The 12,080-nt window shown below is 40.5% G+C and overlaps 1 protein-coding gene across 7 annotated transcripts in view; it reads right to left on the reverse strand.

Moving 5' to 3' along the window:
* Nucleotides 1-10,227: 10,227 nt before the first annotated feature.
* Nucleotides 10,228-12,080, reverse strand: part of atrip (ATR interacting protein) — a 50,521-nt gene continuing 48,668 nt past the window's right edge. For all 7 annotated transcript variants that reach the window (XM_072280978.1, XM_072280980.1, XM_072280975.1 and 4 more), the window contains one exon: nt 10,228-11,269. In XM_072280978.1, the coding sequence (XP_072137079.1) occupies nt 11,196-11,269 (74 nt within the window). In that variant the 3' untranslated portion in view covers nt 10,228-11,195. The remainder of the gene's footprint in view (nt 11,270-12,080) is intronic.

The following is a 12,080-nucleotide window of genomic DNA, read 5'->3' on the forward strand; positions in this document are numbered from 1 at the left end:
ATAGACGATTTTTTAAACTGAGTAAAATCAGAAATATTTTTAATATAAATTATTTCTGTTTTTTGCATGATTTTTAATCTATTCAAGATATGTATATGGTCATTGATTTATTTATTTATTTATTATTATTATTTTAATTTTTTTCCTCTATATTATGTATTGCATTGACCTGCTGCCGGTGATAATAAACCTGATTCTGATATCGGAGGTGCAAAAGGATTTGGGAGTCCTAGTGCGGGATTCCCTGATGGTTAACTCGCAGGTGAGTCAGTAGTAAGGAAGACAAATGTAATGTTAGACTTCATTGCAAGAGGACGAGAATATAAAAGCAAGGATGCAATGCTGAGCCTTTACAGAGAATTGATCACACCATGTTGGGAAATTATAAGCAGTTTTGCACCCCATATCTGAGTAAGGACGTGCTGGCATTGAAGAGGGCGTTATGTTCTGTAATTTCAAAACATTAAACTAATTCAAAGGAAGACACGGAAGTCCAAAATGTGAGTCTAACGTCATGTTTTGCTTTCAGAAAGGCATGCACGCATCACCTGGTAGTGTGACGACGTATGCAATTCACACATTTTTACTTATAACCATAATGAATTATATAAACAACAAATAAAGCTCGATCAAACAATATATTTACAAAATTCTAAGCTTGTCAGCAAATGTTACCTTGAGGGGAAAAAATAGACTTAATATGAAAATTATAAGTAATAAATGATGCATACAGCTTTTAGAATTAAAGTGATACTGCATCCAGATCAACAAGAGGTTCAGATTTAGATTGAAGTGATGCCCCTGGTTTGAATTAGGTTACAACGTGTCACTGTAAATATTTTTGTACATGCTGTCCTTACCTTTTATGGGAAAGTATGCCATCTGTAAGCATGGAGGTTATCTTTGATAAGGAGCCCTCCAAGATAGTACTGCCAAGGAAAACACTTAATACCAAGAGGAAAGCAACTCTACAAATCACAACTAAACCAAATTTTTAAAACTCTTTCAGACCAACAATTCACTTACTGTACACGATGAAACGATGTGTATGGCTGGCATGCAAAACAAAGATTTTCACTGAAATTTGGTACCAGTGACAATAGAGTCATAGAACACTAGCACAGAAACAGGCCAATCAGCCCATCTAGACTGTGCCAAACTATTAATCTGTCTCGTCCCATCAACCTGCACCCAGACCATAGTCCTCCACACCCCTCTTACCCATGTACCCATACAAATTTCCCTCAAATGTTGAAGTTGACCCTGTATCCACCACTTGCACTGGTGGCTCAGTTCACACTCTCACCACCTCTAAGTGAAGAAGTTCCCCTCATGTTCCCCTTAATCATTTCACCTTTCACCCTTAACCCATGACCTCTGGTTGTCATCCCACCGAACCTCAAGTCCCAGCAACATTCTTGTAAATTTTCTCTGTACTCTTTCAATCTTATTTACATCTGTCCTGTAGGTAGGTGATCAAAACTGCACACAATACTCCAAGTAAGGCCTCACCAACTTCTAAACAATTTCAACATAATGTCCCAACTCATGTACTCAATACATTGACTTATGAAGGCCAATGTGCCAAAAGCTCTCTTTATGGCCCTATCTGCAATGCCATTTCCAAGGAATCATGGATTTGTATTCCCATAACCCTCTGTTCTACTGCACTCCTCACTGCCCTACCACTCACCATGTAGGACTTTCTTTGGTTGGTCCTCCCAAAGTGCAACACCTCACACTTGTGTGAATTAAATTCCGTCTGCCATTTTCAGACCATTTTTTTCCAGCTGGTCCAGATCCCACTGCAAGTTTTGATAATCTTCCTCACTGTCCCGTACACCCCCAGTGGTGGTGTCATTTACAAATTTGCTGATACAGCTCACCACATTATCATCCAGATCATTGATATAGATGACAAACGACAATGAACCTAGCACCGATCCCTGTGGCACACCACTAATCACAGGCCTCCAGTCAGAGAGGCAACCATCTAATATCACTCTCTGGCTTCTCCCATGAAGCCAATGTCTAATCTAATTTACTATTTCATCTTGAATGCCAAGCGACCAAACCTTCAGGACTAACCTCCCATGCAGGACCTTATCAAAGGCTTTGCAAAAGTCCATGTAGACAACATCAACTGCTTTGCCTTCATCAACCTTCCTAGTAACTTCCTCAAAAAATTCTATAAGATTGGTTACACATGGCTTACCGCGCACAAGGCCATGCTGACCACCCCTAATCAGTCCCTGTCTATCCAAATACTGTACTTAAATATATGGTCCCTTAGAATACCTTCCAATATCCTTCCCACTATCGATGTCAGACTATAATTTCCTGACTTATTATTAGAGCCTTTCTCAAACAACAGAACATCATTGGCTCTCCTCTAATCCTCTGGCAGCTCACCTGTGGCCACAGGAGGAAGAGAAGATGGCGGCACGACGGTAGCGCGTGCGGCCACTTCGGTGGTGATGTCTGTTATTTGTTAAGTAGGGGACCGCGCACAATCCTGATTTGATGGAGTCAGACGTGAGAGTAGGGAGGAACATCTGGTGAAACTTCTGAAATGCCCGCTTCGCTGCTGTTGTTACTGTGTGGTCTGGAATCTCCAGAGGAGAAGGCCCCGAATCCTCGGCTTTGCTTGTTTCGGCGGCCGGGGCGAGGTCGAAGGCACTCGGGAGGCTGTATCAGAGGGGCTGGTCAGAGGCTCAATGTTTTCTGACGGATGGACTCAGTGTCGGCTGTGGTCAGGTGCTTCCAATGCATCCGCAGTTGTCGGTGCCTGGAGGTTTATGGCAGGGAGTTTCTCCCTTTGCCGCCTACTATCGGGGACTCAGGAATCGATCAACTCAGGACTTTGAGACTTTTTTTTACCATGCCCATGGTCTGTTCTTTATCAAATTATGGTATTGTTTTGCCCTGCTGTAACTATATGTTATAATTATGTGGTTCTGTCAGTGTTAGTCTTTGGTTTGTCCTGTTTTTCTGTGCTATCACTCTGGAGGAGCATTGTATCATTTCTTAATGCATGCATGCATTTTAAATGACAATAAACGAGGACTGAGTGTTCTCATAATCTAAAAAAAAATTCTGAATAGAAGATCATTTTCCTAAATAGTAGAAATCTTTCCTCCAGAAATATCATTGGCTATTGCAAGAATGATGATTTGTGATATCTCACCCAACACGATCTTAGAATGATCACAAAATCATTAATTTGTAAAACATCGTCCTGCTCTCTTCCTCCAAAATATATATGCAAAATAGTTAATCTCGTGGCTGACAGTTTAACCATACAGTGTAAACTGTATTTTTTATTGATTTATAACATCTCACCAAAACATTACAAACACTTAAACCTGCACAGTACTCAGCTGTCCAGAACATATGTAATCGATCAAGTGCTGCTCTCAGATGTGACAAAGAAAATCATTTGCTGCTTTTTTTTGCTCCAGATCAATTAAAGGTTCATCGTTACATCCAAGTTCTTCAGTGCTCCTGAGGTATTTAGCTATGATGTGACAAAAGAACATTATTATTTTTAAATCAAGTTTATTACTAGAAAATAAAGCACCTTTTCAAAGTTGAACATGCTGCTTGTGGCTCAGAAAGGCAGCAGGCTTGGCTGTCATTTTGAATATTTTTAACCATCTTTAGTGTTGCTTTCATATGTTAAGAAAGTCTTCTATAATTAACAGATCCAATTACTAAAATGAATGAAGCAGCATAATGTTTTTCATAACTGAAAACATGTTATACTATTTACCCAGATGGATCCACACTGGATCCAAGTTATGCTGGCAGGGTGATAGGAGGCACAGTGGCAGTGGCGGGTTGTGCTGACTGTTCACCAACAGGACTACATTTGGAAATTCACTAAACAACTCATAATTAATCAAAGTTCGCACATTATTGTCTCTGTACAAACAATAACGTGACTACGTTGACCCCGTACCAACATCTTAGAACATGAGTTATACTGTTTCCTCTGTACCAATACCCACTCAGACCACTTTTCCCATTGATAACACTGAAATAGGGGATCCGTTCTCTGCCCAGCCCCTGGCATGGGGGTTCTTCCTTGTGATAGCGGGTCTCGAGAGATTTATTGCTGATAGCACTCTTGAAGTGTCCACTTTTATATTCCTTCCTTCCCAATTCAAACATTGCATTCCATTGTCATTGGCTGTAGGTCATCTGATTGACCTTAAACATGTTTTATTGGCTCTGCTCCAGGCCAGCATCCATTTATTGCCCTCTTCTCAGCAAGTGACAGTTGGTAATTTATGGCTTTGTTCTCTTCAGTAACCAGGTCAAATCACTCCAAGCAGGCACCAACCCCAACATTCACAAACCTGTACATTATATCAAAGACACCTCACAAATAACTTGTTATTTGGAAATTATGTCCAGTTCTGCAGATTACCCGAAACATCATTGTGTTTACTTTAAAACACAGAAAGCAAAGCAACTCCATCTCACAAAATGGAGGATGTAAAACAGTTCCACAAAATGGTAGCCTCCATTTCCAAGCACGTGGCAGGAACAAAGACAATTGATCTGTCTGCTGCCACAGTCCTTGATGGGTTCAAGTTCAACGTTTCCACATGACCAACAGTTGCTTTTCTGAATGAAGTCTTTAACCACTGGTCTACCACAGGGATCAGTGCTGGTTGTTTGTCATACATGACTTGGATGAAAACTTGGGAGTTCTAATTATCAAGTTTGATGACATGAAAATTGATGGGTTCCAGTTAATGAAGACTATCTTAGTATACAGAGGGACATAGATCTTCCAGAAAGTTGGACCGCTGGAATTTGATCAAAACAACTGTGAGGTAATCAAATTAATCAAAGTTCTTCCTTCAGTTCGTCTCCTGTCCCATGATCCTCACATCCCTTTTGCCTATCACCTGTCCAGCTCTTGGCTCCATCTCTCCCCCTCCTGTCTTCTCCTATCATTTTGGATCTCCCCCTCCCCCTCTCAAATCCCTTACTCACTCTTCCTTCAGTTAGTCCTGACGAAGGGTCTCAGCCTGAAACGTCGACTGTACCTCTTCCTAGAGATGCTGCCTGGCCTGCTGAGTTCACCAGCAACTTTGATGTGTGTTGCTTGAATTTCCAGCATCTGCAGAATTCCTCGTGCTTACGTGAGGTAGTAAGTTTTGGCATGTCAAATACCTGACAATGCAAATTCATACTTAACCTGAAAATAATAACACAGGTGGTTAAGGAAGTGAAGGCGGCAATTATCATGCCTGCATTGTTGGGACAAGGCACTGAGTACAGGAATTGGAGTTTGATGTTGCAACTGTGTAATACGTTGGTCAAGCTACACTCGTGTATAGTTCTGGTCATCATACTTCAGGAAGGATGTGTAATAGAGATGGTGCTGGAGAGATGACCAGGGTGTTGTCTAGAAGAGGGCTTAGTTATAAGGAAAGATTGGATTGGTTGGATTTGTTAATACTGGGTTATAGGAGGCTGAAGAGTAAAACTGTAGAGATTTATAAAATGATATGGGGCAGAGAAAGTATTTTTCCCAGGGTATGGGTATCTAAAACACATGTTTAAGGTGAAATGAGAGAAATGTAGAGATTTGAGAAGCAAGATTTCCACACAAAGGGTGGTGGTTTTGTTAAGTGTTGCCAGAGGAGGTGGTAGAGGCAAATCCAATTACAGAATCAAATTTATTATCACTGATACGTGACGTGACATTTTTGTTCAATGAAAAGGTATAATAAGGTAATGTTCAAGACTTGACTTCAAAAATCTAAAGGTGTTGAAGCTACTGTTCATAAAACATTGAAAGTCTTCAGGCTCCTGTTGGTAGCAAAGAGAGAAGGGTATATTCTAGGTGGTGTGGGTCTTTACATTGGATGCCACCCTTCTCGGAGATGGGAAGGGTTCTGCTTGTGATGGAGCTGCACGAGTCTATAACCCCCTGCACTATCTTGTGATCCTGTGCATTGGAGGCTCTGTAGCAGACTGATGCAACCAGTCAGAATGTTCTCCATAGAAAAAGTTATCTCTTTGGTGACGTACAAAATCTCCTCAAACTCCTCACAAAGTAGAATTATTGGTGTGCCTTCTTTGTGAACGCATCAATGTTTTGCATCCAGGTTAGATCCTCTGAGATTTGGACACCCAGAGACTTGAAGCTGCTCACCCTTTCCTTGACCCTGCAGTAAGAACTGGCATTTATTCTTCTGACTTCCCTTTCCTGAAGTCCACAATTAATTCCTTGGTCTTGCCAATGTTGAGTGTGAGGTTGCTGTTGCTGCTACACTCTCTTCTGCAATGAATGACAGCAAGTAAAAGATAAGATGTAGTGGGCACGTTTGTGAGAAATAATAATTTGAGAATCATGGTTCATATCACAAAACTGACAAATTTCATTGTCAGAAGAAGAAATAATTAGAACAACTTTACAATCTGGCCATTCCACAGTTAAGACACCACAATGATCTGCTGGTTGAGCAATATGTTATGGAACCCAGCCAATGACTGCACAAAGGAGGAAGTTCATCATAGACAGAGGTGCTGTCCTTTCAAAAAAAAAATGGCTTAAATCAACAATTGGTTGTGCAGTGTGGGTGGATCTTCAAACAAGGCTGTATGCATAATGTCATGATCATACAATAACACAAGTACAGACCATCTGGGAATTAATTTTATTGTTAATTGTCAGAAATTGCTTACTTATTTTTTCTGTCAATGGTTATTAATTACAAAGGAAGTGGTTTGAAAACTGCACCACAAATTTGTCAATCCTTCAATAGATTTCACACTTATTAATAAAAATAGTGTGTTGATGGTTTAGTTCCTTATAAAGGCAGTTTAATTTTACAAGTGCCATTGCTATCATTTTTCTACTCACTTTTACATAACTTAAGAAACAGAACTTAAAGACATTTAATTTCCATCTGATGTCATTTATCTTGGCAGATAAAACAATAAAAGGAGTGAATATGCCAATAAACAACTTTACAATTTGTAGTGATTAATTTTGCAAATAGTTAAAATCTTACACTGGCTGAACCCCAAAAGTCAATTGGATACCAAACTGTAAATTTGGTACAAGGTAGAGTTCTGAAATATCTCATCAATGTAGTTATGGATATTGAACCGATGGTAAGGTCAGTAATCATAATGTACAGATGTGCTCAAGACTCGAGAGCCAGATTCCATCTCCAGAGTATTGCACTGATGGTAAGTCAGCAACCAGAAGGTACCACTTTACAATAACATGCAATAAAGCTAACAGATATCTTTTATGCATTATTTTGATTTGAAATGTATTCTCTTACATTCTGAAAATATATCACCTTTCTCTGAACCCTGACAGACATGGGGTTATCTAATAGAACACTGCTGCTGATAAAAACAGGCAGAAAGCCGGCATGGGTTCAGAAAGCGGAAATTATGTTTTACTAATATGCTGGAGTTCTATGAAGAGGCAACTAAAATGTAGAGCGGTTAACTTTCAGGGAACTTTTCACAAAGTACCCCATGAGAGATTAATAACAGGATATAGGGATTCAGGGTAAGGTGTGCAAATGGGTGCAGAATTGCCTCAAAAACAGAAAATGAGTTATGCTGAGAGGATCACTTTCACACCTAGAAAATGTTAAAAGTGGTGTTCCGTGGGGATCAGTTTTAGGGCCGCTGGTGCTTTTAAACTTCCATTAATGATTTGGATAAGCACATAACAAATAAACAAGTTTGCAGGTGACACAAAATTAAGGGGATGGGCTGTTAACATTCAGGCAGCAGAATCAATACAGTTAGATCTAAACTAAATCCAGATGTGGGCAGATGAAATTTAATACAGGTAAATGTAAAATATGACAAATAGGAAGCAGAAATACCAGATGTAAATATACAATGGGGGTCTTGAGATAGAAGACGCACTGCACGAGAAGGATTTGGGCGTCCTGATAGACATCAACATCTGACAATGCACAGAAGCAATTATGAAGGTAAAAGAATGTTGAGCTCAGTGGTCAAGTCTAGAGACATTCTCCTTAAGCTCTATAATGTGCTTGACTACTGTGTACAGTTTTGGTCTCCAAATCTTGTGAGGGTTGTGAAGACACTGGAGAGTTTAGAGAAGGGTGACGAGACCCATTCCAGGTCTGCAGGATATGAGATATGAAGGAAGATTGAAATAATTAAATCTTTTTAGCCCAAGTAGAATGAGAAGAGGCATGTTAGAACTGTCCAAAATCATTAAGGGTATAAATAAAGTGGATGCCAGCTGCTACTTCAAAATTAATCCATATGTGGAGACTGCTTAAAGGGGATCATAAACACAAAATACTCTGCAGACGCTGGCGTCAAAGCAACACTCACAACACACTGGAGGAACTCAGCAGGTTGGGCAGCATCCCTGGAAAAGATCAGTCAACGCTTCGGGCCGGAACCCTTCGTCAGGACTGTAGAAGGAAGGGGCAGAGGCCCTATAAAGAAGGTGGGGGGAGGGTGGGAAGGAGAAGGCTGGTAGGTTCCAGGTGAAAAACCAGTAAGGGGAAAGATAAAGGGGTGGGGGAGGGAGGCAGGGAGGTGATAGGCAGGAAAGGTGAAGAAGGAATAGGGGAAAACACAATGGGTAGTAGGAGGCGGCGGAACCATTAGGGAGATGATAGGCAGCTGGAGGAAGGGGCAGAGTGAAATAGGGATAGAGGAAGGGAGGGGGAGGGAATTACCGGAAATTGGAGAATTCTATGTTCATACCAAGGGCCTGGAGACTACCTAGACGGTATATGAGGTGTTGCTCCTCCAACCTGAGTTTAGCCTCATCATGGCAGTAGAGGAGGTCATGTATGGACATATCTGAAGAGTTGAAGTGGGTGGCTACTGGGAGATCCTGTCTGTTGTGGCAGCCGGAGCGGAGGTGCTCGACGAAGCGGTCCCCCAATCTGCGTCGGGTTTCACCGATGTAGAGGAGGCCACACCGGGAGCACCGGATGCAATAGATAACCCCAACAGACTCACAAGTGAAGGGTTGCCTCACCTGGAAGGACTGTTTGGGGCCCTGAATGGTGGCAAGAGAGGAGGTGTAGGGACAGGTGTAGCACTTACACTTACAGGGATAAGTGCCGGGTGGGAGATCCGTGGGGAGGGATGTGTGGATCAGGGAGTCGCAGAGGGACCGATCCCTGCGGAAAGCAGAGAGGGGTGGAGAGGGAAACGTGCTTAGTGGTGGGGTCCTGTTGAAGGTGATGGCAATGGGGTGGTAGGTGAGGACAAGGGGAACTCTGTCCCTGTTGTGGTGGTGGGAGGATGGGGTGAGGGCCGAAGTGCGGGAAATAGAGGAGATGCGGGTGAGGGTATCATTGATGACAGCAGAAGGGAAACCACGATCCTTAAAGAAAGAGGGCATTTCAGATGTCCTGGAACGGAAAGCCTCATCCTGGGAGCAGATGCGGCGGAGACGGAGGAACTGGGAATAGGGCATGGCATTTTTGCATGTGGTGGGGTGGGAAGAGGTATAGTCGAGGTAGTTATGAGAGTCAGTGGGCTTGTAGAAGATGTCAGTGGACAGTCTGTTTCCAGAGATGGAGACCGAGAGATCGAGAAAGGGGAGAGAAGTGTCCGAGATAGACCAAGTGAATTTGAGGGCTGGGTGGAAGTTTGAAGTAAAGTCGATGAAATTGACGAGCTCAGCATATTAAAAGGGAGATTTCAGACTAACATCAGGAAGCATTTCTTTACACAGCGAATTGTGGACACCTTGAACAAATTACCTAGTTGTGTAGTTGAGAGTAACATCTTGGAGACTTTCAAATCTAACTTCGATAGAATTCCTATGTGAATAGGAATTTGGCAAGCTTTGCTGGGCAGAATGGCCTGCTCTTGTCAAAGACTTTCTAATGTTCTAACATTCCTCCAGCATTTTACATTTGTTGCTCTGGATTTTCAACATCTGCAGAATTTTGCATGTTTCTAATTTAACATTGATACTTACAAGGTTTAAAGTCAAGAGGGAATAGACAATCAAAAGCAACCAGAAGATGTAAGATGTGACAATGTAATTATTTATGTTCCTGCAAATTGATATTTGAAGATAATTGCAAAAAACACTACAAATTTTCTATTATAAAATTTTGCTTTTACTCATTTTTCACCCAATTTTTAAAAGTTACTTTTTCATGAGTAAAGAGCTAAGAAAACTTGTTTAATCTTGAAACAGAATGAAAATAAACAAAATGTTTATAATTTTTATATTTATTGTAAACAAAGTTGTACAGGTAATCTGGAAAATACATATCTGAAGATGCAGTAATCACCCACATCTGACCAGCACAGGACACATTAATTCAGCTATCAACTTGAGTATTCTCTTTTGCAAATTAAGCGTTCTTATTTCTCAAGTATGAATCAATCAATGGAAATCCTTCTTGAATCATGTTCTGGACCCATGACTCGAGGCATTAGCTGTTGAAATTATCACATATCAAACACCTGTCAAACACAAAGAATGCAAGAAATCTGAAACAATATTGGAAAATGCTGGAGCACCCAGGTCAGCTTGCACCTGCTTTGCAAACAAGTTGGCCATTTAATTCTGAAACTTTTCTTTTCCTTTTAGATGTTTCCAAACCTTCTAGGTCATTTCAACATTTTCCATTTTTATTATATCGTACCTGTAAATATTCTGAGCTGCCAGAGCATTATCATGGAATCAAAAACATACCATTTTGACACCTCAGTTTCCTTAATTAATCATTCAGGCATCAAAGAATAACTTTGCACATTTTTAAAACACATTATAAAAATGCGTATCAAACACTCGGAGCTGAGGTACAGTAGTTTCCTAGAGAAAACACAAACCACTTGACAATTAAAGCACTGCAAGTTAATTTTCCTGGTGTGCGTTAATAAACAACCAAACTCTTATTGCATGGTCAGAAAATAAAAATTGCATAGCTGCATTTTAGAACACTAAAAGACATTTACAACCATTTTGATAGTGATAGTTGGATGCATGTTATTAACCAGCAGGGTTTTCTTTTGTCATCAAATCAATGAAGAAGAAAAATAGCTGCACCTATTTCATCTACAAAACTAACCAAAACTGGTACTTTAAAAGCAGATCATTACGATTTTTGTGACATGCTTAAGAAAGGTAAGCTCAGTTATAACAGACTATGGAAGGCTTCTTTTCCATTTTTGTGCATGGTGTTTTAAGGTCCATCAGTTTCCAATCCCTGATACTCAGCTTCAGGCTCAGGAGAACAAAGCTCTTCCAATGCAATTTCTGAAATAAAATTGCAAATAAATGATGCCAGTTATTTAAATAATAACATGTTTTAAAACAGCATATCAACTATTTCAAATAAAATACAAGAACTCTGAACTACACTAGTTAACCAAGAAATTATTTTTAGTGATTCCAAGAAAGTTATTGAAACAAAGCTTATGAGCAGTTAAATAACAATCAATCCTAACTTCTCCCATGCCAACGAAGTCCCAAAGTTCTCTAATAATTTGCATTTATGAACTGCTGTGTCCTTGGTACACCACGGTACCCTATTGGTTGAAAGAATGAATAGCTGACAATGTTAAAATGTAACTTAGGAAACCAAGTACAAATTCCATGGAATTCAGTTTATAAAATGGAATTAAGCGTTGTCAAATATGACATTGAAACTGATGGATTGTTGTACCATCAAGATGCAAGGCAAGATCTCTTCAGGGCTTCTCTGATAGCATCTCCCATTCAAACACACTTTACAATCTCATCTGAGAATGCCAGCACTTACAAATCAGTCACTGGGTTATATAATGTAACATTCCTTCCGGGAAATTTACTGACGTACATTATTCCAGAATTTTGACCCAACCTAATAATACCTTGAAAGCCCCCGACCATACAAAATCATAAGATATAGGATCAGAAGTGGGCCATTTGGCCCATCGAGTCTGCTCTGCCATTCAATCACAGGCTGATCCAATTCTTCCAGTCATCCCTACTCCCCTACCTTCTCCCCATACCCTTTGATGCCCTGGCTAATCAAGAACCTATCTATCTCTGCCTTAAATGCACCCAATGACTTGGCCTCCACAGC

This window comes from Mobula birostris, chromosome 16 (genome assembly GCF_030028105.1).
Source record: "Mobula birostris isolate sMobBir1 chromosome 16, sMobBir1.hap1, whole genome shotgun sequence".
NCBI lineage: Eukaryota > Metazoa > Chordata > Chondrichthyes > Myliobatiformes > Myliobatidae > Mobula > Mobula birostris.